The sequence below is a fragment of the Solea senegalensis genome, linkage group LG16 (genome assembly GCF_019176455.1).
Source record: "Solea senegalensis isolate Sse05_10M linkage group LG16, IFAPA_SoseM_1, whole genome shotgun sequence".
In the NCBI taxonomy this organism is placed as follows: Eukaryota; Metazoa; Chordata; class Actinopteri; order Pleuronectiformes; family Soleidae; genus Solea; species Solea senegalensis.
Genome location: NC_058036.1, coordinates 19,281,628 through 19,309,134, shown reverse-complemented (window position 1 = coordinate 19,309,134; position 27,507 = coordinate 19,281,628). Strand labels below are relative to the sequence as shown.

The 27,507-nt window shown below is 43.8% G+C and overlaps 2 protein-coding genes across 4 annotated transcripts in view; both read right to left on the bottom strand.

The window, feature by feature from the left end:
* The window catches only part of prkd3 (protein kinase D3), a 34,680-nt gene extending 15,495 nt beyond the window's left edge, over positions 1-19,185 (bottom strand). For both annotated transcript variants that reach the window (XM_044047819.1, XM_044047820.1), the window contains exons 1-3: positions 18,889-19,185; positions 17,074-17,689; positions 2,606-2,744 (exon numbers count right to left, since the gene is read on the bottom strand). In XM_044047819.1, coding sequence (XP_043903754.1) covers positions 2,606-2,744; positions 17,074-17,346 — 412 coding nt within the window. In that variant the 5' untranslated portion in view covers positions 17,347-17,689; positions 18,889-19,185. The remainder of the gene's footprint in view (positions 1-2,605; positions 2,745-17,073; positions 17,690-18,888) is intronic.
* A 1,655-nt stretch (positions 19,186-20,840) lies between these two features.
* On the bottom strand, positions 20,841-27,157 carry mocs3 (molybdenum cofactor synthesis 3). Of its 2 annotated transcripts, none has more exons than XM_044046765.1 (13): positions 26,922-27,157; positions 25,622-25,757; positions 25,445-25,537; positions 24,704-24,824; positions 24,064-24,138; positions 23,865-23,982; positions 23,675-23,783; positions 23,528-23,590; positions 22,614-22,777; positions 22,484-22,531; positions 21,838-21,934; positions 21,642-21,749; positions 20,841-21,095 (listed from the first exon to the last, which is right to left on the bottom strand). In XM_044046765.1, exons 1-13 carry the CDS (start codon positions 27,018-27,020, stop codon positions 20,938-20,940), a joined length of 1,389 nt encoding a protein of 462 aa, XP_043902700.1. In that variant the 5' UTR covers positions 27,021-27,157; the 3' UTR covers positions 20,841-20,937. The 2 variants fall into 2 exon arrangements, with proteins under 2 accessions (XP_043902700.1, XP_043902701.1); XM_044046766.1 differs by having other exon boundaries at positions 25,622-25,754.
* Between the last annotated feature and the right edge of the window lie 350 nt (positions 27,158-27,507).

Below are 27,507 nucleotides of genomic sequence, written 5' to 3'. Positions count from 1 at the left end.
ACTGCAGGAAAAACAAGCCCTTTGCCTTTGAGCCCGCAGCCAAGAAAAAGCCACTTTGGCCTCCGTCTCATACTGAGATAGATACCGAGGTCATCCCTCTCCCACAGCTGCGGAATCCGGCGACAGGTTGGTTAAGGAGCGCCGAGCGGAAGATGGCGGGAGACAAATTGCGGGGCGCGGAAGAAGGTTCACATTTTCTCGTAAATGAAAGGCTTGGCAACGTGGATGTCTCTGCTCTGCTGTTTCTCAAACAAGGATCAGGTGTCGGACATAATAAAGAAAAACCCACATTTATTGACTGTTGCATATGTAGCATATCACAAATCTTCTCGGGCCATGAAGTGTCTGCGCTCTACTGGCAAAGCTTACACCTGCAGATGGGAGGGATTAAAGTGAGGGAGAGAGAGACAATGGAACAATGACTGACGCAAAAGAGTGTGCACGGCAAACAGACCGTCCAAAACAAAACAAGAAGGAAGTTCTCCAGTCTTTAGTCTACATTCCTCAGCCCCCGATGCCTGAAGCATCAGCCGATCCTGAACCTATACAATCATCCCGTCTAAATCCCTACAAACAATCGTCTCGGCTCGACAGAGAGAAGGAGAGAGGAGGCACAGGTGGTGTCAGGTGTTTCCTCGTGGAGACAGACGGAGCCGAACAGTTACTCTAAGCCCACAGCGGCAAAGAAAGACACCTGTGTAGGCGCTACAATGGTGGCTCAACGTTATAAGGCTTCCCTGAAACTGATACTGGTATAAAAATAGTGGAAGAAGAAGAGAAGATGCTGACTTGAACTGGAACACCCAGCCAGTGGAGTGTGTGAAGAACAGGGCTCATGTGTTCACACCTGTAGGACTGTTTGTTAAGACCGCATGAGACGAGAATGGAGGAAGGGTTTCACTTTACTTCATAGACAAAGCTGGAAAATGTTAGTCTATGACAAAGTTAAAACTTTTCTTTTTGATAAAGCTTATAGTTAGAGCTGGTTCAGGGAAACCTAAACCATCTCTTAGTTATGCTGCTATAGAACTAAACTGCTGGGGGATTTTCCTGTGGTACACGCACATTCACTCTCTCACACTCAGCATTTGATTATGACTTTTTATATGTCATTAACCTTGTCTCTTTCTCTCCCTAGTTTGTGTCTTTCCTTCCTTCCCTCTCTCTCTCTCTGTATTCTCATCATGCAGGTTGCAGGATCAAGATCCAGTTTCCGAGGCTACGCTCATCGTCACCATCATCATTATTATTATTTTGTAATTAAAAAGTCGATATCAGTAACTGTATAAACTTGTAACCTGATACAGTTGTGTATCTGCTGCTGGTCTCCCTCTCTCTCTTCTGTCTCTCCCTCATCTCCCTCTTGTCCTTTCTCTCCCCCCATTTTCTGTCCCCCACCTCTCCACTGTCCCCCATTTTTCCTTTCACCCCAACCGGTCGAGGCAGATGACCGCACATCTCTGAGCCTGGTTCTGTCAGAGATTTCTTCCTGTTAAGAGGGAGTTTTTTCTCTCCACTGATGCCTAGTGCTTGCTCATTGTGTGAACTGTTGGGGTTCTCTGCTCTCTTTGATGTTGTCTATGTACAGTGCCTTGAGATAATGTATGTTATGATTTGGCGCTATACAAATAAAATTGAATTGAATTGAATTGAAAGTACTATATAATATGTGCTGCAAATGCTAAAGGAAACACCCTGTCATGCTCCGCCTCCTGCACTCATGCAATCAGTTCACCTGCGGCGGGAGCACACCTGCTCCCAATCTCAATCATCAAGCACCTCCTTCTTATTTCCTGGCCCTCCAGCCACTCGTGGCCAGACTGTTTGAGGCCTCTGTGTGGCAAACGTCACCGTGCTCTCGTTCACAACTCAGTTCTCTAGTGTTTACTTATTTGCTTGTACTCTGCTCTTGTTAAACTCCTCTGCCTTCACCTCCGCTTAACTCATCAAGTTAATAAAATGTTTAACTGGTTTTGCCAAAGAGAAAAGTGACGATAAGTTGTCTGCTTTACAATCACTGGAAATACTTTACAGTGTTTGGTTCATTTTTCTAATAAAGGCCAAATATTTTGTGGGTGGGCTTAAACCCAGGCTTAAATCTGAAGTTAACTACAAATACCGGAGAGGAGAAACACAGCAGATAAGAAAATAAAACAATCTTATCTAAACAAGTAAAAGGGTGTAGTGCTGAGTGATTCACAGTCATGAGTCAAGGCAAGTTTTTAGGAAGGACTGACAGCAAGTGTCTGACCCAGTGAGTCTGCCCTTAAAGGAGTCGCCACAGGCTGTGTTTGGGAGAAGGTGTGTTTGCTTTGACTAAAAGTCAAGTGTCCTCCAGTTTATGGAATTTCAGGCTCATCTTTCTTCTGTTTTGGAAGCGTGAACGAGCAGAGCATTAACCTTAAATACTGAAACAGAGCTGTGCAAACCAACAAAGACGCTGAATAAATGGGACACAGGTCCAGATGTCAGTCAGTGTGTTGACATGTATGTTAAAACGTCACAATAAGAGGAACAGGAGCTGTGTGGATGATACACGTGTATTTTCCACTCTCACACCTGACATTTGAACACAGTAATCACAGTTGCTGCTGCTGATACATACCAGAGAGCACCACCTCAATGAGGTCTCCTTCGTGGATGTCTTCTGCCGAGGTCAACCTCTGCAGGATGTTCTCGTCACTTAGGTCGTGGCGGAACAGCAGGATCTTGTCGTACATGCCGAAGAAGCCACACTCTGGGAACTGGGGGAGAAGTAAGGAAATGAGTAAAGATCAGATCATCATCAGTGTCAAAGCCTGATTTCCACTCTAATGGCTCCAGGCACAAAGTTCTGCAGCCACAAACCTCCAGCTTCACCTCCTGCCTTCATTTTGACCATGGATTCGATGAAGTTGTTGATATGATTAAGGAAGAGCAGAGTTTTTACTTTACTTCAACTATGAGAGTGAAAGAAATGGAGGAGGTCAGAGGTCAGAGTGTCGTTTCAACCAATCGAGAGACGGTGACCGCAACATCTGACGTGTTCGCGACACAAGAAGCCGATATTAACCCTGATAAATAACAGAAGTATCATCAAAACTGAAAGATAAAGAAAAACACTGTGTGCCTGACTCTCATTTACAATGACTTCTATAGTATTAGTATGAGGACTATAATGAAACCTAAGGCTCAGGACAGAGTTCCTCCATATGTTATTGTTTATTCCCTTCAAACAAATGTGCTACAGCAGGGGTGTCAAACATACGGCCCGCAGGCCAGAACCGGCCCACTAGAGGGTCCAATCCAGCCCACAGGAAGATGTCAAATACTATATTATTCAGTCCCAGAAAACCTGTGACCAAATGTTTCGTGTCCTCTTGTAGATTCACTGTGATCTCGCACACGTGTAAATAGTAAAACTTGGGCATGATATTGTTGAAATCGCACTTACATTTTAGGTTGTTTATCGGTTATTATGCGATTTCCAGCCTGGCCGAGAGATTTCAAACATCTGTCTCCTTCGTTTGCTCACGTTTGGGCCAAAACAAACGCAGACAAACCAGGTCATGAACTGTTGAGTCGAGTGCGCTGACATAAGGTCACGTGACCAAGGAAAGGGGCGGAGAGGAGAGCGGGCGAATGTGACATGCAGGAGGAGGTGGTAAACATCCTGAGAGGAGTAGAGGAGAATCAGCACACAGGAAGTGCAGCGCCAGTCAATACTGAGTCACTTCCTGTGCTAAGGGCAGATCAGTGAGAGCAGAGTTCTTGTCGCAAGTATAAGCCTGCAGAGAGAAATGATGGCCAAAGCAAGGGTGCTGGCTCAATGCAGAGCAAGCTGGTACAGGAGGATCCACCAGCTGTTTCCTTCTCAACCAGGGTCACGCACACAATGGGCAACAGAAAACAATGCCTCCGTGGCCCAGGAGCAACGAGGTTGGCACGGTGTCTGGGGCACAGGACGCGCAAGACACCTGCAGCCCGCCGTGTGCCAAGAAAACACGGATACAGAGACGGCAAAACAGATGGTGACAGTGGACCACGCGCATCAACAAAGTCAGGGGAACGAAGCGTCACGAGGCAGCTACAGTGGCGTGTTATGATACTTCAGGCGTCAGAGAGACACTCCATCAAAGACATTTTAAATGACTTCATATACAGCAATGAGCTTTGAAAGCACCACCAGACCTAGACGTAGCATTCTTCTTCATCATTGCACCTTCAGGAGCGCGAAGTCCGACGCGGGAATCAAACCCAACAATGCCGAACTGTCGATGAGTTAAAACGACTTACGAATCCTGAAAACACGTGTTCATCTCCAACATTTAGCAAAGGACATTTCTTCAAATCTCAATAGTTAAAAGAGGAGTCTGGTGTATTTAGCGACAGCCCTGCTGAAAGCTGCCGATTGTGAGCTGGATAATTAACTGATTCTAATGATGTAGTTATTTTTGAAACCTAATTTTCAAATACTTAAGTGACCTTTTTAATCATTCAAACTTGCCAAAGTCACACCTTTCTGCAGGTTAACAAAGCCGAGATATTTTTCATCATTTTAAGCACACTTTAATGTTCCAATTCATATCATTTATATACTAAATAGCAGCAGTAGCTTAAAACATGTTGATGTTAATTAACATTTCATCCAAACCATTGTCAAATGAGTTTTCACAATGCTAATTAAGCCTCCACATGACTCTCACTGTGTTTCCTCATCAACATACAGTAGAGGTGATTAGATCTTGTATCACCAACACTCATGTACTGGCTGCAGACAGGAAGTGAATCATTTTATATCAGGGTTGAATCACGACTTGGAAAAAATGCCAAGAAGTGACCACAAAAGGTTAGTTATGCTGCTCATAAAACTCTGCTCTTCAGCAGTTTTGTCTCTGTATGCACACAAACGCTCCCTCAGTCAGGTCTGATAGTATTGCTTGACAATCCATGTCATAGCTGTAACTATAGTTAGTCAAACGTCGTTGAATCAGCAGCAACTGGGTTTCCAAATGAAAGACATAAAGGAAGAATAATAACTACTATAACAACATAAATCACATCTGAGTTTTAAGATTTAGGATTTCAGCTGCATCAAAACGAATGTGGACACACAGAGAAGGTCGTTTCTATTAACACAGGAGGCTCCTCAAGTAGAGCTGCAACTGACGATTATTCTCATAATTGATTAATCTGTAGATTATTTTCTCGATTAATCGTTTGGTCCATAAAATATCAGAAAACCTGGAAATGATGATGTTCTCTCAAATTCTCACATCTCACTTTTAATGATTTCTTTGTTATCTGGACATTTAAAGAAGCTTAAACAATCACAAAGCTTGTTTTAAATCATGGAAAAAGCTTCAAACCGATGATTAGATTATCAAAATAGTTGTCGATGGATGGATTCATTGTTTCAGCTCCACACATGAGCACATATGAACACTTCCATCTAAATCCTGTCTCCTTGGGAGGTGATTAATGCTGTGTGACCCAAACCATCCCCATCAGCGGCAGGCGCTCGGAGGTGATGGTGGGGGTTATGTGTGTGTGTGTGTGGCGAGGGGGCGGGGGCATCCTTCCTGAGACGGCTGCAGTGTCATGGTGGGGTTTTCCTCCACTCGCCTGCTCTCAAACACACACACACACACACATAAATTGCGATCCATGCCCAAATCTAGCCAGCTGAGTCACCTCCTTTCTGCACGGAGTGCAACACTTTCCACTGCTGCACACACACTGGGTCCCATTCCAGAGCAGGAGCATCTGCAGGCCAGAACGGAACGACTGCGAGGCCAGAGGACACTTCTTTTTTTCCAAGGCCCATTAAAAAGCAAGAGGAAGCCAGATATACAAGAACAATAGATCCCTGGTTTAGGGCACATTTTAATATTATGTCGTTGAGATCATGGAGATAAAAGCGCCATAATTGATGACTAACCTGCGGGGGCATGAGTGGATAACACAGGAATCCCTTTGTTGGCACATATTCTCTCCTCCCTGTATAGAAAAACAAACAATTCACCTCCACCATGCTCCCGTACACGTATGCACCCACACACACACACATCCATGTTTTTTGAAGCTCGGGGTGACTAAGAGCGTCTTTTGTCACTTTCGAACACAAATCCACTCAGCGGAGCCGCCGCGACCACACACGCACACCAAAGACCCCGGCGCCGCGGAGCTGTGTGTGAGGTCCACAAGTCAGGCTGCGGGGACGAGTGGAAAAGGGGCTTTGCAGTGGTAAGCTTTTGTTAAACGCACTAATCCACCATTGATATGCTAAATCCTGTTATAAGGAGAGAAGGGTGAGACGCAGGGGAGTGGAGAAAAGAAGGGAGATGATTTGGGCCGTGGGGGGGGGGTGGGGCCAGGCAGCCTGGTTTCAATAACCAACAGTGCCACTTGGCATTGCATTGCAATCATTTGTACTACAAAGTTCCAAAAATGATAAATGAGAGAAATCCATCATGGGCATAATAACTCTTCCTGTTTACACCCAGTGATTAAATGTGACATTATAAAACAAGGGGGGCGGGGCAACAAGGCGCTCTGCTATCACTACACACAGAAACAGAACCGACGTGCCGAGGCGCTCGGTCACCGAGGACGACAAGGACTCATGTGGAAATAGAATAGCGTGCACATGATTCCGTGGTTAGACGCTTGGAGGTGGGTGGCATGAAGGAAGCGGGGCTGAGAGCAGCAGTGCAGAGGCTCTGACAGATGGCCATGTGATTACAGTGAGGAAAAAAAAGTATGCTGCTCGACCTCAGGCTTCCTCACACCTTTATTAGTCTGGCACCGGGCCACGCAGATGTGGACGGCAGCGGCTCGCGCGTGAGCTTCGGGGTTTCAGGTTCGATCCTGGAGGCGACGGGGCGAGTAAAACACAGCAGACGCATGTTCCGTATTTGTTTGGTCTTCACGAAGATAAACAACCAAACGGGTGGCACAACTATCTGTGTGTATACAGCAGGTCAAAGGTCAAGAAGCATGTACCCAGACAAACTGCAACTAGAAACTTTTCACGGGCCTTTAGAGGGAGGTTTTCATTGTCATGTGACGTGTTTTTCATAAAAGTGACCCCTCTATGCCGTTCTTTAGCCGCGCTCTGACTTAATAAATGTCTCCTAACAATCTCCAGGGGTCAGACTCTGTCAGGTCAAAGAGTAAACAACACGTAGACCACATAAGAATGACTGTTTTGGTGTGTCAGTGCACCTGGAGACCATGAGAAACTTTAAACATGTTCTTCCACTTTATGCCAGTTTTGAATCCAAAGTCCAAGTGAAGAACTGTGAATAAGCAACAGGGTCGACTTCTGAACTCGGTCCAAACCTAGCCTGCGATTTAATAAAGCAACATCACTACAAATGACCGAACATAAATATGTTTTATCCAGTCAGGAGGGAGGAGGCTCCTCCTCTTCTTCTTCTTCATTTAGCTTGAGGTGGCGAGATAAAGACAAAACAAGGAATCACAAGATCCGTATTATACAAGGTGTTTTTATTCACCAGATAAATAAGTCCATTGATAAGCGATAATCCCGCGTTTATCTAATTCACCGATCACACCTACATCAGGAGACACAGGGCTGTCCGCTGTTTGTGTTGCCTGAATCCTAAAGGGCAAAGAAGTCCATATTTTCACACTTGGTTAAAAAAGCTCCTTGGATTTAATAGACAACATGTGCCGCATCAACACGCTCTCGGTCCTCAGTCAGTCGTGAAACACAGAACGTTACGACGAGCGCGGCGTAGGAAAACAGTGTTTTTATGTCGAAACAATGTGGGAGAACATTATTTGACGTTGAGCTGCGTGTCAGTGACCACAACAGAGGGAAAAAACACACTTTCAAGGACTCGTCAAAAACCAACGCATTGGAAAATCCAATTATGTGCTCACGCTAACCTTGGGGAAAAGCTGTGTAATTACTTTGTTGGGGCCACATCAAACACCAGTGTGGAAAACTGTGTTAATTTATTAAAGTCAACAGTGGAATTGTATTTGTTTTTGTTACATATTATTATTATTATTGTTATTATTATTATTAATGCAATTCCGAGCAAGAGAGAAATACATGTGTGGCGAGTTAAATTATTCCTGCGGCGTAATAATTCTTCTGTCACTTTAAGTGAGGTATCACGGTGGAAACACTCAAGTTTTCCACCGTGTTGTTCAACGTGAAGTGTTTTCGCTCCTGCTTTTACAATTTCCATATACTATGGTCGCACGATTTCGTCATAAATCACTTTAATGGTGCAACATATACTTACTGTACATTAATTAATAGCCACAACAAAAACACTATTAGATTTAGGGAAATAATAACAATTAGTATTAGAAAAAGTAGTATTTCTTTCATTAGGAGTCTTAGAAGTGCTCAAGTTGTGCCATAAATTCAATATTGTATGTCCTTTCCTCAAGAACACGGCTAATGAACATTCCTTTAGATTATGGGGTATGGACGCTGTTTCACGATTGCCGCGTGGCGTCTCGCACAAGTCGTTTTATACAGAAACAACAAGTGGCTGTTCCAATAAATCAAATTAAAGCTGAACGCCCACAGCTACTGTAAGGCATGAAACAACAACAGAGCTGTTTGGACTGGAGCAGGATGGAAAACACAAACCTGGCATCATTGCTACAGAGTGAACAAGCATTTCTTTCCAAATAATGTTGGACTTGTCGCAGACGACATGTGCTTGTATACAGAGATAATAACTCTCCATACACTGGCCCTCGCTTATTTTTACAGGCTCACAGTTTAGATTGTGAATTATGTGCGACATTAGCACACACCTTGCATACGCCGCACATGTTTCTATTCTTATTTTTTTAATAATAAGAGGATAGAGCAACCATCATCCTATCACCTTCCACAAGAGCATAACAATCATTTTAAAAAACTAAAAAAGAGCTCCTTCTGAGTGAGAGTGAAGCAAGTCTTCGCTTAAAGTCCAGTCGATATCAGCATCCCTGACACTTTGAAAACATGTTGAAAACACGCGCAGCACAAGCTGAAAACCCTCACGGCCGCTCAGCTGTGACTCTTCCTGTCTTCCTGCACAGCCGACGCGCTCTCGCGCCGCTGCTTTGTCTGTCGGTCAACACGATGACAGGGCAACGTTATTGTGTGACCGACATCTGAAAACGTTTATTTTTGTGTGCATGTTCCGTAGATGTGCGAACATCCAAGCTTGGCTGGGACATGACTGAGTGGAAACATAAGAAACTCAGTGGTCTGAAGAAGAGCCAAGAGTGTTTTGATTACAATTGTCTATGTATATTTTAATTCTGTTTTATTTCTGTCCATTTTTGTTATTTAGATTAATTTTGCGTCATAAATTGTGGGGTTTTTTTTCTGCGAACTATAGATCAAAACTAACACTTTTACTTTGAAATGCTGCGCTATGTCATCCTAAGTATTCTTAATTGCGACATCAAGATGTCATTTTAATTTCTAATCACTAAACTGTTCATTTTCCCCGAATCATTGGACTTTTTTCACTTGGCCCGGCCCCTCCTGAGCAGACTAGAAGTTCACTGGTCATTTTGAGTTTGAGGCCCCTGGTGAACATGTCTGTATTCACATTCTGACTGAGCTCAGGTCCTCAGTGTATATTAGGAGACTTTACACCTGTCATCCTAAACCTATATCAAACATCTTGAGACTCTTGAGATGGTTTTCAGCCAAATTTCTCCTCATCGCTGTGCAGCTTTCCAAAGAAAATCCCTCAATTATTTCACCAGGATCTTGACTATTTGAATCTGGAGAAACAATAGACCTCCGTGGTGATTGGACCTGCTGTGCAGATGCACTGACGTGAAGTCGGGATAATTGTGGTGAGGTCACGTTTTTGGTTGACTCTTTAACACACATCACAGGAGCTTTCTTCTTCCTGTCCCGCACACGTGTGCATGCATGACTCTAGCATGTAATAACGGCGTCAAGAGGCCGGGCGGAGAAGAGGAAGGCTGAGTCACAGGATCCAAAGCCTCTCACAGGAAGAGAGCAGTGTGATCTAAAACATGCTTGGCCAGGCCCCCGCACACTGCTGCTGCTGCTGCTGCTGCTGCTGCTGATGAGTTACAGCCCCGCTGCGATCCTCCGCCTCAGAGATATACTGCAGCGCACACTTCATTACCTCTCTCTGAGGCCTGGATAAGCATATATAATAACTGCTGAGCTTCGTGATTAAGAAGGACAATAGCTGGTTCCTCTGTTTTTAATTTGCCGAATTGCGAGCTGTCACTTTCTTTAAAACGGACCCCAAGACGCACTTTCTGAGAAGTTTCAAGCACATCGACAAGGAAAAGCCATTTGAGCGCGAGGCACATGCGGCCTTCACGGGCAGCGCTGCACCACCAACCACAGCAGATTGGAGAGCAGAGAGAGCAGAGGGAGAATATGGAAACAGGGAGCGGCTCCGAGGAGATTCTCAGTGAACAAGACGCGCGTCGTGCTGAGTGGCAAAGAAATCGAACCGACGTGCGTCTCATTAGGGCGACACGTTTCCAAAGCTATCAACGAATCGTCGTGTGATTGCACTTCCCCGGCCGCCTTCCTGTCAGTTTGACAGGAAAGGCTGTGAAAACGACGCAGAATAAGACGTTCTGCAGCCGAGCTGCACTGCAGGGATCAATAATACCACCATCACGTGGTCTGTTGCCATTAGGCCGCGTTCAAGCCCTCTTGGCTCAGCGTTTGTCATGGCTGAAGTCCTCCGAGCACGCCGAGTCTGTCAGTGAACGCATTCATGGTCGTTAATGAGTAAATTAGTAAAGATAAAGAAATAATAACCTCTCTCACTGAACCGTGTCGTGCCCTAGTTGCAAATCTATGAATGGAAAAAAAAAAGTGAAGTGCTCTTAAACCACCACGTGTGAGGTGGCTTCACAAGGACAAAGTCACAGGAGCCCCTGAGTATTAAATGGCTCTAAAGTAGAGTAGTTGTGCTGCCTTCCACTTCAATATAATCACAATCAAAGCCTCACTCGGCGGGCATTAGTCCAGATTGGAGTGTTGGAGATTATCAGCCGCCCACCGGCTGAAGTCAAGTATGAAGGGTGAAGGGCATTTGGGCACTGGGTGGACGGAAAATCCACAGCAAAGCTACACTCGGTGGCAGGAGCGGCTCTGCACTGATGGTTTTGGCATCAGACATCAGGAGTGAGGTGTGGCCACAACCGCCCCAACCAACCCCCCCCCACCCCCCACTCCCTCCGTGTCCCATGTGAGGCTTTGCCAACAGGCCGGTCCCTCGCAGCCAACCCCGGCCCCTTTTCCCCCAGAGGACCACTCTTCTCCACTCTATCATTCTGTGACTCTTGTGGCCGCGGCCGTGCACTCTGCCTTGCCACTTTACATTTGAAGGAGAGCGAGGCGGCAGAAATGTGCACTGCAGATGGTAGAAATTACGAAGCTCACTTAACTTCAGAGATTTTTTTTCCCCCCCTTTTCTCTCTCTCTCTCTCTCTCTCACACACACTCTCTCCACCTCGTCTCTTTTCCACAAAGAACTCCAAATCTGCAGAAATTGATAGATTCCTAGTGCAAGGAGGCTTTTAAGTTGACGTTATTTCAGCATTCCCAGTTGTGATATCAATTTTGTCAACTCCACGACTTTGGAATACACCAAATATGCCTGCAAACCAAATAAGGCTAAGGCCACAACAGTGTGTATTCAGAACCAATACTAACAGTGGATATTTTGATTCAGGGGTGACCTGTTTTTTCTACAGAAGGAGCTGAATGTGCTTTCCAGGAAATGTCTGGCTCCATGTTATATCACACATAAAGCCCTGTGCTGTTGGGATCTCCTCTGGGGTGAAATGTGGCTGCCAGCGCCATAGGAAACATGCAGATGTGGCCTTAACTGTAGAAAAGAGGGAGGGAGGGAGAGAAGAAGGGGGGAGAGAGAGATGGTGTTGATTTATTTACCGCGTGTTTCAGTTAGCTTTGGTAACTACCGTCCCTCCATTTTCCATCTGCACCCTCCTTTCGGGCTATTTTTGCTTCGCTCTTAAATTTTCACTTGCACTTTTCTGTGGAGAGATTATTCCCAGACCAGGTCCAGGTCCAGGTCTCTCTTCTTAACGTGATGAAAACTCGCATGAAAATTGAACACAATTGCCATGAGCTACAAAAGAGAAAAGAGATTACTCAAAGCTTTAGAACAAATCCAACTTGTTTAAAATACTCACATTTTTTACTGTAAATTGTTCAACGTAGCCTGTTTCAAACTCAAAACAGCCTTTGTCTCACTAATTACAAGGGCAGATGTACAGCCCTAAACCAGAACTGGTAGTTCCAGCACTGACTCGGGAAACCTGTGGCTAAAGCATCTGCTTTTCACAACATTTCCAGCGACAGTGTCTACGCAGCAACATCCTAAAGACAATGACATATTCATAACATCAGTATTTTCACCACCTATGAATGTCAAATCATTCATTTTCCGAGCAATCTAATCCCAACCATCCCGAGCGGGCGTCACATCATCCTCCAAAAATGCCTGGGTGAAGAGGAATGTTCTGTAGCTGTCTGTCTGTCTGTCTGTCCAGACTGACCAAGTCTGGGTGTCGTTTCTCAGGGAGTCGTGAACTTTTGCCCCCGCCGCTGCTCCCTCGCAGGCTGCACGGGAGGACTTGGGCGACACCAAACAGGAAATGTTCAACAAGTGGAAGCTTTGGGATGTTTATCTCGCACCATTCATCAGGCCCCAAAAAACAAAAAAAAAAAAACAGACCGAGAAGTTGAAAACTGACTCGTTAAAACAAGGCTGGCCTGATCTGGAGTCGCGCGGGGCCGTCATGGGTCAGATCTGGGCTAGATGGTACCCGATTGGGGCGGGTGACTGGCTCCTTTCATCCTTTCTCACAGTCCTCAAGGAGCCTGGCCAAGAGTTGATACCCATGTGCCATTGTTTTTAACATTAAAGTCTTAGGATCCGGTTGTCCTGGACTACAATTGACCTTAACTGCAAAGGTTTGGCGAATGTGGTCCAAACCACTCCTATCAACACTCATCTCAGATCAGCGCAGGAAACGGAGAGAAAGCCAATCTAGTCTGCGGACTCTGCCGAAGTCATGTGGTCGAGCCTTTAGCAGGAAGAGGGAATGAGCTGTGCAAAATCTATACAATACAGAGCTATTACAACAGGCGTCATGGCTCCCTGACAAACAATGAGACTGATTCAGAACCAGACGGGTTCAGAAAAGATATGAAATGTCGACCTTGAAGCCATAAAGACCACTGCACGCAAACATCTGGACACTTTACAGCTGTACAAGTCCATTCAGAGTGCATCTGCTACAGCAGAAAAGTCTGTAAAGGGTATTTCTCTGCATTACATCCTCAATAAAAACCCTCAATTTAAAATTGGATATGCGCTATTGACAGATGTTGTTTAAACCGAAAGACGTCACACTCTTATATTTTGGCAAGGCAGCAAAAGTGGCGGGTTCCAAAAGAAGAAAATTAAAAATGTACCAAAAAGCAACAGTGCAGCACATTAGAGCTCTCTGGTCTGTCCTTAAGCTACGGTCACAAGCTTTGAAAAGAAGATGTTGAGAGTGAAAGAGAAAGATACTGCAGATACCAGCAGTCCAAACAGGGGTGTAGTGTTCTCTGAAATAAGAAGTGTAAGTTTAACAGTCGCCCACTGGAAAATGGAACTACACGTGCAAGGGAAACGGCGCGCATGCTGCCCGTGTCTTTTAATAAAGTACATTATAAGCTACACTGATTTATGGCACTTAAAGTAGGTGTTTTTTAGCTACAACACCAGTTTTATTTGAATAACTGGTCAGTGAGCGGTAGGAGTAGGGGTTTTGTTTGTGTGTTGAGGAAAACCTCCGCACAAAACTACATTTGTCAGGGTCACTTGCTCTGACTCAGATAAAATAAAGCCGAGTAAGGCCGGTCACTATCTCTAATAACACACTTTACACACAACTGAACCCCATTCTGAAAGTTCACAACAGCTGACACAGCAGAAAAGCTGACAGTGACTGGGGGGATAAATAGGGATAAGCATCCATGTTTGTTGCATGCTTGGGTGGTGAATCACTGAGTGATGCAGGCCAGCTTTCAGCGGAGGAAACGGCAGCATGGAGGGAAGGGGGGGGGGTTATACACTTCCAGCCAGACTTCATCTCCACACAGATATTACCACATAAAGTCTAAATCTTTTCTTTTTTTTTCTCCCCGGCCTCCCGTCTGCTGACAGGGACCCGAGGTTCTGCTGAGTGGAGACTTCCTGGGACGACTGTCAACGGCTAAGCTGGGGTCAGAGATCTTCAGCTGGATAAGTCGTCCGGCGTGAGTGGACTTTGTAAAAAGGCTCAGCGCTGTCGTACATATTTCAGAGCAAGAAGAAGTGGGGCGGGGATGGACTGGAGAGTGCAAGAAAGGACTACAGTCATATTTTCCGTTGATATCAAAGCCACATGGCTGTATTTCACCAAATAGTTGACGCGGTGCATTGCGTTTGGTGGAGTCTAATAGAGGAAATGCACAATAATGTAGATGATGAAGATCCATAATGTTTATTATACATTAAACCTTTACGACTGTTGACTATAAATTAAATAGCTCATATAGTGAAGCATCTTTAGACAAATGAGTGTGATATAAAGTGATTGACAGTAATAGACTGGCACACTCTGATGACTCTGCGGCAGATGATCAGCAGTTACTCACCGCGAGCGCTCCACTGCTGCTTTTCTTTACGGGTCATCTTCAGAGCATTGCATTTCACACTCTTTTCCTGTTACAGATTCTTGCAACTGTGCCAGTGTTACGAGATCCGAGCAAATATGCGCAGTGATGAGATTTTCTGCTCTGCAGACCAGAACTGTTCATAACTAGCTAGTGAGAATCAGCAGACCTCGTAAAGAACAACAACATTACCGCACTCCTCTGGAATGTCAACTTGGACAACGCGGAACCAGAGGACACAGACTCGGCACGGACGCTGCAGCGTCTTCGCTGTCGTACACTTGCTGTTTGTTCATCACAACTTTATTCATTTAACTCTTTTGTCATCCCCCGCGTACACAAACACAGCTCTGACCGACCCAAATGTTCAGAGCCCGGAGGCTGATGAAAAGTGCTTCGTTTAATCACCTTCTTTTTTATCCAGTCAACGATAATTACAGACACAAATGGAGTAATCATCATTATTCACAAGAGGTTCAAAAAAAAACGGGAACATGTGGATGCACACAAGAGCCATTTCATTACTCTAACAGGCTTGGCACAATATTAATCCCTCACTCTGTACGTAAAGTGAGTATCTCAGTACGTAAAGTGAGATACTCGGTACGTAAAGTGAGATACTCGGTACGTAAAGTGAGATACTCGGTACGTAAAGTGAGATACTCTGTACGTAAAGTGAGATACTCTGTACGTAAAGTGAGATACTCGTGTGAGATACTCTGACTCTGTACGCACCTGAGCTCTCAGCGTACTAGCTCTCGTAAGTGAGATACTCAGTACTCTGTACGTAAAGTGAGATACTCAGTACGTAAAGTGAGATACTTGCTAACAACTAGCTGCATACTAAACTGGAAACCACCTTACACTAATCAGCTGGACATTACGCCCCCTAGCAGAGCGGAGGCAGACACACTTCATTCATTAAATCGATCAGTGGAGCAGCATAGTCAAGTTACAACCACAGCTGTGCATGGAAACAAAGTGACTATTTAGTTTATTTGTACCAGAGAAAAAAACCTTCTCATAACTGGTGTCACAACTTTACATGAGACTGCTTCAAATCATTCATTCATTCATTTTTAACCACTTTATCCCCCTTGAGGGTCACAATGGGGAGCTCCTTAGCCAAGACACCTACACCTACAGTTGGTCAAGCCAAGGTTCGGAACTTCATGCAATATTTTTTACTGCCGAACGTTTCACTTCTTCACATGGGATGTGTTTTGGTCTTGTTTTGTGTGTTTAGCAGAGTCATGGACATATTTCTCTGCCAGAGAAAACCCCTTTCTCATAAAAGGTATTACATATGCGGTGTAGTTTCACAGTGCTTATCATTACACAAGGCCACTACACAGTAGAAAATAAAAACGTCTAGTTCAAGCCTCAACTTCACTTTGCACGTTATAAACAAACACACATGCAGACACAGACCAAGAACAACATTAAAACTTGCGCCATTGATTTCCACTTTACACAGCGATATCATGTTGTGGCCTGTATTTGTGTTTAAAGCCAATTTCTTATGGTGGAATTATTACTCTGGTGACATAACAACACGTTAACGAAATCATGGAAAATACAGCATTTCCAATAACAACAGCAAAAGTACCGGCACGCATCGTGTGAGTGCCGTAACTTTACACCACATTGTAAATAAATGATGCTACTCGCTTATGTCATTGTGTCATTGTGCACATGCTTCCGAAGTGTTTGACTCATTTTGGGGCACGAGGCCCAGAAGTCTGCTTTGGAAACAAAAAAAAAAACCCAAACAGACGAAACAGGATAAAAGACGGCAGAACAAATCAGTGCATCGTCACGTTACACTGTGTTACTGCCTCCAGGATTACTGCTTATGTTTGATAACAAGGCAACAAGTAGGAGGTTTGCATGCGTTATGTGGAAAACATTTCACTTCAGTGGCAGAAGCTCAGCTTCCTATAAATCATCGTCACGTGTTGTATTTGCATTTCAATGCTAACTAGAACTAGTTCGTTCAGAATCCTGTAGCAGCTCGGCGGTGATTGGACAAATGCGGCAACATCGACACTTCCAGAGAAGCTAAGCTTCCGCGTATTGATTGGAGGAAGTGTCCGAAAGGCGGAACCAGTTTTTGACTGACAGCGTTGCAGAAACACATGACGATAGCTGCTGGTCGTTGTGTGTTATTTGTATGGCAATATGGCCCATTGTCGTTTGTAACGCACTATTGTGGCATTTCACTTTGACATAAATATCGTCGTTCCTTGTTCTAGTTGTTCTTTATTGAAGAATTTATGTAGAAATAACTTCAAACACCAGCGACTGCCACTGTTCAGAGGATATTAGAGAGAGAGAGAGAGACAGTTTGATGAAAACATTACCTTCTGGTCCACTATAGAGCACACAAGGTCCTTCACAGCAGACAATGACAGGTCATTGGCCTCCAGGTTCACCGTCTCTCTGGTCAGTCCGATCTGCAGCAGGAAGGACACTCCATGGAACGAGCTGCGGGAGTTGGTGGGGCTGGGGGCGCTGTGACTGCCGTTGGACAGCCGCGTGTAGAGCGGTCCGGGCAGGCTCGGCGGCGACGGGTGGTGCGGAGGGAGAGAGTGGACGAAGGCTCGAGGTAAGGACGGGGGAGAGGAGGCAGACATTGGTTTTCTTCCAATAGCAACGTGGAGGCGCTGAATAGTGAAGGATTCAGAGAGGGGTCATCCAGAGGAGCGCAGCTGGACCTCAGGGGATAACCTCTTGTCACAGTGACTAAGCACCGTTTGTTTTCGTCAAAAGTGACATTGTTTTGAAGAAGATTAGGAGGGTAATAACCTGTCAGCCCGCCGGATTTCACACACCGCACACTCATTAAGCGAGAAGAAGGTAGAAGTCTTGGAACGGTCCACAGGCTTGTGCCGTAAAGTCGCTGCCGCAAACTTCATAACCTGGACTGGCGTTCCCTCTTCTTACTGAAGTCAGTAATCCACTCTGACCACAGGAAACCTGTCTCACACACACACAGACAAACACAGAGGGTTGTTTTTAGCATGAAAAAAATTAACTCTTCTTCTTCTTCTTGCTGTGTGAATGAATCCACCGCTTCTTTTTTGCACTACAGACACAATTTGTTTCAGCCAATACAATTAAAGCACTCATATAACGAAGACTTCATATTATTATTTATAATAAGAGTTACCTACGTTTTGTTTTCTTCTGCAAAATCATTTCTATCATTAATACGTGTGTCGGTATTGGTCAAAATCACTGGATTATTTATCAGAAAAGGGGGGAATAAGGACGTGTTTCATATAATCTGTAACAATATAAATAACATGTATGCATACTTAAGTAAGCATGACATGTTGTAAAAAGAGATGTGAGACACAAATATGGATATTTCTATGGTTGATATCGATCTTTACAATTTAGGGCATCCAATAGCTGATCTATAATGCAGATTTTATTGATTTATTTCCCTTCATCTGACACAATACACCAGTTTAACTCATTTCTTAAAGTAACATTGACATGTATGGCTTTTGGAATATACATTTCAACAAGTTCCAGTGCACTAAGCAGCATTTATGAGGTTTCTGAGAACAAAAAAAGTGTAATCATGTACAAGTAAGTATGTAATAATCAGTCAACGCCAATCAACTATTGATACTGATGAATATCACACGTGATAAAGTGGTTATGGTGTTGCTGTAGCCTTGCACTGTGACTGAGTGAAGGCTACTTCCCCAGAGTTAGCTTCAGGCTAACCATGATAATAGACTGAACCACAGTCAGTAGCTTTAGCCGCACAATATCGACCCTTTCCTCGCTGTTCGTAAACATGACTTAAATAAACAAAACAAACACAAACCAGAGCCACTACATACAGCCTCTGCGTCCGTGCGTAAAACTGCACAAAGAGACGCGTAAAAGCGATTCTTTCCGCGTGTTTACGAGAACTCAAACTCAACAAACATCTGGAGCCAGAGCTCGTGAACATCTGCACCCCTCCCACTTATGATTGGCTCGCTGGCACAACACAAGCCCGAGTAGCAGAAAGCCAGCAAAACAAGTTATACAACCCGCTCACTGGACACGGGAGAAGTTTGAGAACCGTCCGTCCGTGTGTGTGTGTGCGCGCGCGCGTGTGTGTGTGTGTGTGTACACGTCGACAGAAAGGCTTGAGAAAAAGACAGAAACTTTACCTTCACAGTCGGCGAAGGGCGCGTTTCTCTCCATTGTGCGCGGACTGAAGAAACTTCTCAACTCCATCAACTGCGGGCAGCGGCGCCAGAGCTTTGAATATTCTGCTCCTTTTTTCTCTCGCGTGTGTGTGTGTGTGTGTGTGGAGGAAAGCGCAGCGTCGCGTCCTACAAACGACAAAAAACGGCAACTTTTCTCTGACACGCGCGCGCGCAGTGGCTCCCCGAGCAGTCCATTTCGACTCTCTTATCGTTGATTCCAGATTATTGTAAATTCATGCGCATCTTATTATGCTTCCAGCTGTGACTACTCCCCGTGCCTGGCGAGAGACAGAGCAGCGTCCGTGGGGCTGGGGCTTGAAGTCTTTTTATTACCTCCGCATAACTGACTTTCCATGTGTGGGGAGGAAAAGTTGAACTACAGTCGCAGTGAAGCAATGGCGCCTCCGATGGAGCTCAAAACCAACGCGCATGTGCATTTCTTTTCCGTTATTTTAACTTGGCCATGAGTGCCAAGAAAGAAAGAGAGAAAGAGAGAGAGAGAGAGAGAATCGTTATCCCACACGACCTGGTTTGGTTTGAAACAGGCAGCTTTCCACACTGGAGTCCAGGAGGCCCAGGGGCCCTGAGGGGTTTCTTATTCCCTGTGTCCCCACTAGAATGATCCAAATGTTCCACATGTGTCAGTGAAGGTGTCAGGACTTTAGCTGTCCTCAGAGTCTCTTCTTAAAAGAAGCCACTTTGTTATCATACAGACTCTTATTTATAGTAGTTGTTGGTGTCTCCATGTTCTGTAATTTAACTGGGATGTCTGGGATACTGATACCAATATCCGAGCTCCAGTATCTACGGATACCAAGCTGTTAATACACGTAAACAGCTAAAACATAATATTCCACCTGTATAACACATATTTTATTCTGTGTTGAATAAATTTAGATTTTTACTTATTTTAGACCGATATTGATAACGAGTATCGCTCGTATCAGCTGAATTATTTGTTTTACTGTTAAAACATCTTGTTACTTTAGTTTGAAAGGTGCAATATAATGTCTATAATGTACATTATACATTCAATTTCAACTTTTTTCTATAGTCTTAGTGTTAATATTGTTATATATTGTACTTTTTTTGTTTTTCTTTTTTGTTTATTATTTATTATCTTTACTGTCTTTGCTGCTTTAACAATGTAAATGTCCTATCTTATGTGCATTAAAAGCATAATAAAGGTGCTACTGTATGTAGATTATTATATATGTAATAATAATAATATACGTTCTCCTTTTCAGATATTTTTAAAAACAGTTTCCAACATTTATCCTGTTCTAATTAAACCTATGTGCGCTCCTTTGTGCTCCCTCTGGAAACTGAACGACCTCTGCCTGTAACGATGTGCCGATGTACGAATACATCTCCCCAAGTTTGGTCTGCTTAAGATCGTTTAATAGTGCCTTCATTGAGGGTATTTGAACTGTTTTTTGCATCACATGTGCTTGTTCCGCGAGCACAAAAGCACGCTCTCAGGGAAAATAGTAAACACTGCCAACAAGCTCTTACCATAATAACCTTAGGCACCGATCTGGGTAGCCTAGAAGTCAAAGCAGAGAAAATTCTTTCCGATCCCTGGCACCAAATCTTTGACTACCTACAGGCTGCAGGTAACTTTGTCCAGAAAACAGTCGATTACCTCCTTACATAAATACCTGAAGGGTAACATTAGATGGTGATTTCTGTGTGTGTGTGTGTCTTTGTGCCTGAACCTGAACAGTGACAGTTTTGTCCAACGAGTTAATCAGGAACAAATGTAATTTGTTTTTATTGTATTGATTTACAAAATTCCCCCGAAGGCAACACCCGACTCACATGTCCCCGTGCAACACTGTGACATGTGAGAGGAGTGAGTCGGGTTTAAAGAGTGTGGGTGTAATGCATGAGATACACCAGATGACTCAACATGTTTCAAAGCTGCTTTATTGTTACATATAATGCGTGCGGTACAATGTACAGACGAGAACTCTGCACTCGAAACAAAGACGCTGAACAGAACCTAACCTAATACTGTGGGAATTTGGGATCGATGAGCCTTGCCCACGCCATCAGTCCTCCGCAGATGTCTTTGACTGTGATACCGTCCAACTCGGATCCGCTCATCTCCTCCAGAACCTGCACCGCCTTCTGAGAGTCATTGCCCAGCTTACAGATCACGTACACTGCAGGGAACCGCGGAGAAGAAAGCACACACGACGAGGGACTCAATAGTCAACCGAGCTTTAGATTTGACATATTTGAAAGAGCACACGGACAACGAGAGCTCGGCACACAAGAAGTTCAGTGCCACTGTCGGATAAATGTTTACGACGACGCAGCCTTGAGTGTGCAAGAGTGAAAGATAGTAGTCGATCAAGGCTGCAACGAGATAAAAACTCACCGGGAAAGAAAAGAATTGCTGACGGGCTTAAGTTTACCACATTCATTCATTAATGAAGCATTAACCATACGAATAAAGGCTTTCTAGTATAGAAAGAATAGTTTCTCTGTGCCTAAAACTCACCAAATCTATATTTAATCCAGTGGACCACCAAAATAACTATTGACTATTAATTGCTCTAAAGCAGGGCCAGCTGCTCCGGTTACCTAGCAACGTCAATACAACCTTCTACTAGGTGTCCTGAATATGCACAAGCGGCTCTTCCTCCGTGTTCCTCCTTTAACGACACGCACAGATGCCGGATGCTGGTGTTTGTCTGACACGTTACCTGGAGGCCGGCGGCTGCCTGGCATCTGCTGTCGTAGCCGAGCGATCGTCTCCCGAAACGACTGGATGTCTTGGCTCTTTCTCTCCTCCAGACGTGAGAGTGGGATGTCTGGCACCAGCATAAGGACAAGAATCAAACTGAAGCTGGACAAAGAGAGAGTGAGACTGCGTTTTGTCTCCATCGCCAAAAAGGATACTGAGAGAGGAGGGCAGGTGGCATATGTCAACCTCCACAAGAGGGCGCACATCCAGCAAAAGATGGGGCTCTTTCTTAGCCAGTATAATTTGATAATCCTGGAATTATAATAAAAAACAGCACTTAATGCACTTACACAATCAAATCCAACTTCATGCGAGTCTTTGATTGATGTCCACAGTTTGACAGGAAAACCAAAATGACCCAAATGCTGCTTGGATTCCAACTTTTTTTTTTTTTAGAATAACACGACCATTTCGACTGCTTTTCCTTAAATCACAGGAAACAACGCCGTTTCTATCCGGAGCCCTTTTACACAATCTCGATTACAGCTCAATCAATCATGATCCCCATCTCTGCGCTTAATGACTCAGCGGGGTTTTGAAAGCGCCAATGCTGCAGAAATATAAACAGATGCAATCCACTGCCACTCGCTCGCCGTGCCAAACAGAACGTGTTATTCTTTCCCATAGAAAATCTACAGGCACATTTTTAAGTCATTTCCCATTCGGGGCTGGGTCGGCACCGAGATGTAATCACGTAGTTTATGAATGCACATAAAAGAACTGAGAAAATTATGAGTAATCGGCACTAAATACGGGGAGTCACGCAGTGGCCGAGTGTTCTGGAGGACATGCAGGGCCTACCTGCACTGAGATCCTCTGATCCCTGGAGAGGAGGTTGAGTCTGCGGCACTGAAACGCACGAGAAATCAAGGCCAGTTGATGTAGGAAATACTTCAAAAAAGAGAGAAGAGGTTCATCGATAACAACCAACCTTATCTGTGGCAGCAGAGCCACAAAACCTCTCGTAGTCCCCCAGCGTAGTAACACTGGGGTTCTCTCCACACACGGCACAGTTTGCCTGCTTGGGCCGCAGCTTGATGGACCTAAATCTGGCGTCCTGAGCGTCAAACATCAGCAGCTGCTGGCCAAAGGACGCTGGAACGATCAAAGTCAAGGAAAAGCTTGGATGGATGGATGATGCAAAATACAGCAACATTCCAAAAACCTCATCTTCAGAAAAGTTGTGACACTTTCTCCAAATACTAAATGGAATGTGTTGCATTACTGAACCTTAATTTAACAGATCAAAGTACAAAGAAAAGGTTTCCAGTGTTTTCACTGTATTTTGCAAGTATATAAAAAAGAATTTGGGTGGCGGCTCACCATTTTGTGCCAAACTGCACGACAGAATTCACATTTAGTTCAGAAATAATGTTTCTCAACACAAATAATACAGGTCTTCCACCATCTACAGACCAAGATATTAGAACATATTCAGGTAGTCGAGGGAAAAACTACATGTGTATAAAAATAGGTGTGTGTGGAATCCAGGCCCTCAGGAGGCGCTATAAGAGAAACTGCTCTGCTATTGTTATGTGATGGATGTAAACACATGGGCACACTTTGAAGTACTTTGGAAAATCCTTGCCACTTTACACACAGGAAATGAAACCTGAATATGAAATACACAAAGAGGAAGTCCATATGTTAACAGTCCAGATCTGTCCGCTGCTGAAAATGTACAACGACCACAGAAACAACAACGACCACAGACTGTTGAGTAACTGCAACAATTCTATCTTCAATTCTCAAACAATTCCAATTCTAATAAAAGAAAAACGGTGATGTGACCTTGTGATCATGTGACCTTGTGATCGAGGCAGCTACTGCAAAGAAAAAGGATACTTCCTTGTCCAGATGCAATCTTGATGACTTCCAAAGCTTGCAAGCAGCCCATTATCCCTGGAACTAAAGGAAAAACGGACAACGTTACAAAGAAAGCGTCATTTACAAAGACTCGTCGTGTGTATAACGTTACAGAAAAGGACTCACCCACTCCTAACACCCCTCCGTCAGAGCAGTTGGTCACTGTCTCTGGAGGTGGCGGCACTGGGTACAGACATCTATAGCAGGGGCCTCCGTGATAATTATACACCGTCAGCTACGAACACACACACACAAATCATTTCTTTACTGGAAACAGCGACGAGGGCAACAAACAAGGGCTCTCTTACTTACTTACCTGACCCTCCATCCTAAGTGCACTCGCCGACACCAGAGGTTTGTCACTGAGGACGCAGGCGTCGTTCACAAGGTAGCGAGTGGGCACGTTGTCGGAACAATCGGCCACAATGTCGTACATGAGGTCAGCGGGGTTAAGGTGTCAACACAGAGTTCATGATAGGCAACGATGAGGGAATATTCATGACTTTTGAGGATACTGTTGAATGAGCTGCAGGGCATTTCCTGGCGACAGCTGCAGGTGGTAGGGAATACACTCCACAGTGGAGTTCAACCTGGACCCAAAAAAAAAATACAACTCATTGCAGAATCATGCTGGTGTTTTAGTTAAACCGAAAGCAAATCACAAAACAAAAACATGAAAGCCTTGAATGTGACATTGGGTCTGGGTCACATGTCTCTCCTCTCTCCCCCTCTAACTTCCTGCTCTGTGTCTGTGATATAACAAATAAATAACAAGTGTGTAATGTGCACACAGCAGGACTCATGAATTAAAAAAAATGAACAATAAGAAAAGAAAGAGGATGTGTACTGTATGTCATAAGTCAGTGAAATGGCGCCCCCATGTGGCCGCTGCTCTACACTGCGTGTGCTAACCACAGTAGGCCCCACTGTGAGGGAGAGAAGCCGCCTCTGAAATAGCATGTTTACACAATATTTGCAGACTGAGGAGAAATACACGACCAAATATACACTGCGGTGAGACTGGAGTGCGCCAGCATGCACTGCACGGCAACACGCCGTGCATATAAATGCAGCTGTGTGAAGAGAAATTAATCTCTCAAGTGATCTCCAACACAGGATATGTAAGAATACATTTACCCCTGAGCTGTAGTGTACCTTCTTAATGCAGTGGCTGCAGACAGAGCCTTGGCCCAGCCCTTGTTCTCCTCGCCATGCAGCACCTGTCTGTGCAGGTTACTGAGCTCCACCTCGTCATAGTCGAGCAGACCCAGGCGTCCTGGAGAGACAGTGATGAGCAGGTCAGTCTGAAGCCATTTACAACTAAACTGATTTTGTAATTTTCTCCCAAAGGTGTTATAATGAACACGGCTGCTCCCTTTTACTTTCATTTTTCCACTTATCCCCACTTAGTTATGCAGTAATCAAAAAAGAAAACCAGTCATAAAATAAATATAGCTTCTGAATACACTGAACAAGTATATGTACTATATGTGAGGAATGTAAATACATTATTTACAAGCATCTGGATGCCAGACTGTTAATTTTAGATAAACTTGGCCTCTCACACCTAATGTCTAAATATTGTTTAAAGCAGGGGCCTCAAACTGAAACCACTGAATGTCTAGTCTGGTCAGGACGGGGTCGATCAAATGAAAAAAAGTCTAACTTTTTGACATGAAAGTGTTTATTTTAAAATGGAATGAAATACAGTTCACAATAATAGAGCGTATTTATGATGCAAAATGAATCTGTAGATACAGTAATACTTAGATATAAACTGTCGGTCCACATGAAATCAATTGGGGGGCACAAGTTTGAGACCTATGGTTTAAAGGCATTTATAGAAGATTTAATAAGTTGTTTCATTTATCACAAGGTAATGATTAGGTCACCTACCAATGCCCGCTGCAGCGAGATACTGTGCCAGCGGGCAGCCGAGACCTCCACAGCCAACAACCAGCACGGATGTCTTGGATAAGTTGAGTTGACCTGTGGACGGTCAAGACGTTACTCCGACGTGTTCAGTGACACAGAACTCTACATCAGAATAACGTGGTCTGTGCTCAGCCTTACCTTGAACACCGAGCTCCGGTAGAAGCAGTTGTCTGCTGTAGCGCATGATGTCGTCATTGCTGAGGGCCTGTGTGGCTTCCAGCCGGGATAGAGGCGTCACTTTTTTGTGCAGCTCCAGAACTGAGGTATGACTCTGCTGATACCAAACCATGGATAATTATTATTTCAAACAAAATACCGTAGTTTGTAGACCTGAGCTATTAGACCCACATTATTATGTCTGTAGCTGTTCATAAACGTACATAATAAGACACAACTTGTATTTTGTTGTGATAAACTTCACAGTTCCTTTGACATTTGAGATGGATGGAGGGATATGACAATATAATGATATGATATAGAATTGTATATATTCATATAGAAAATTAAGACTCATTAAAATAGCTATTGTTTGGGTTACAGTGTAAAACCCACTGATTTGTAAATTAAGCTTTTTTCACTTTGTGGCGGCTCACTTTCACTTTGACATTTTTACTGCACAGTTTAAGAGAAATCGCAAGTTAAAAGTCCCACATGTGCACTTTCTAATTGAAAAAATTGTGACTTTGAGATGCAGTAAAAACATACATTACTCACTACTAGCACTAGTGCATCTATGATTACTAGCATGCTGTAAATCAAACATTTTAGCTGTACAGGTTGAGAAATTTCAAATTAAATGTCCCACGTTTGCACATCTCAAAGTTGAGAATATCTTTTTAAAATTAAAAAGTGCCAATGTGGGACTTTTAACTTTAAATTTCTCTAAAACTGCACAGTAAAGTTTCCAATACACTAGTAGTCATAGACGTCCAGAGCACAACTTTGTCAGTCTTTTCCAAAACGTTTTTGTTTTTATTACATATTAAAGTTTAGAGTGTTTTTGATTAAAAAGTGCCAATTTTAACTCGAAATTTCTCAAAAACTGCACAGTAAAAATGTCTGATTTCCAGTACACAAGTTGATATCAATGCGATGAACACACACGTTATCAGTCTTGTTTAGAACGTATAGAGAACTCTCTTTATACTGTTAATAGGGATATTGGTATGTGGGTATTCATTATTTTCCCATTCAAACGTGCTATTAAACGTACAGACAGACAGACAGACAGTGCTTATCCTAACAAATCAGCTTGATTCATTGGTTCACAAGCTTTTCACAGTAAAAGCCTTTGCAAAGAGGGCGTTCAAATTCAGCGTCAGAACGAGTGTTATAGAGACTGAGAGAATCCGTGTAATACTACTACCGTTCTGAAACCAGGTGGTTTATATACATGTTTAAATAAACGCCAATTTGACATGAAAGGAAACGTTCAGACCTCTTCCTTGAGTTGAGCCAGTTTATTCTTCAGAGCAGCTATCTCCTTCTCTTGCTCTTTGAGCTTCGCTTTCAGAAAACAAACCTCCTCCTGAGACATGGCTGCCGGAGAGCGCAGACACACAAAACAACCGCGATAAATAAATAACTAACTAAAATAACGCGGACTGTCAAGAAAAGAAGACACTACTTTCTTCGGAACCGGATGTTTACAAGCGTCGCATGAGGCAGCGCACTTCCGGGTTGACCACGTGAAACGTAACCACGTGGTAGATGACGTAGAAGCGCTGATCATACTCTGGTATTGAATAAAGTAAGGAATAAAATAAAGATAAAAAATATTTATTTATTAAAATGTGTATAAATCATGAATGATAGATATTGAGTTAAATAAATATGTGTTTGTATGATTTACTCACTCACCCATTGATCATGTAGACACAATAAATATGCTAAAATTAGGATTAGATGAGATTATTCCAAGTAAAAATGTATGGTGACCAGCATTGAAAGCATGTGATGGGTTCATTTAGATTAAATTAGATTATAACGTCATGTGATGTGGCCCTCAAATGTTGGTTAGTATG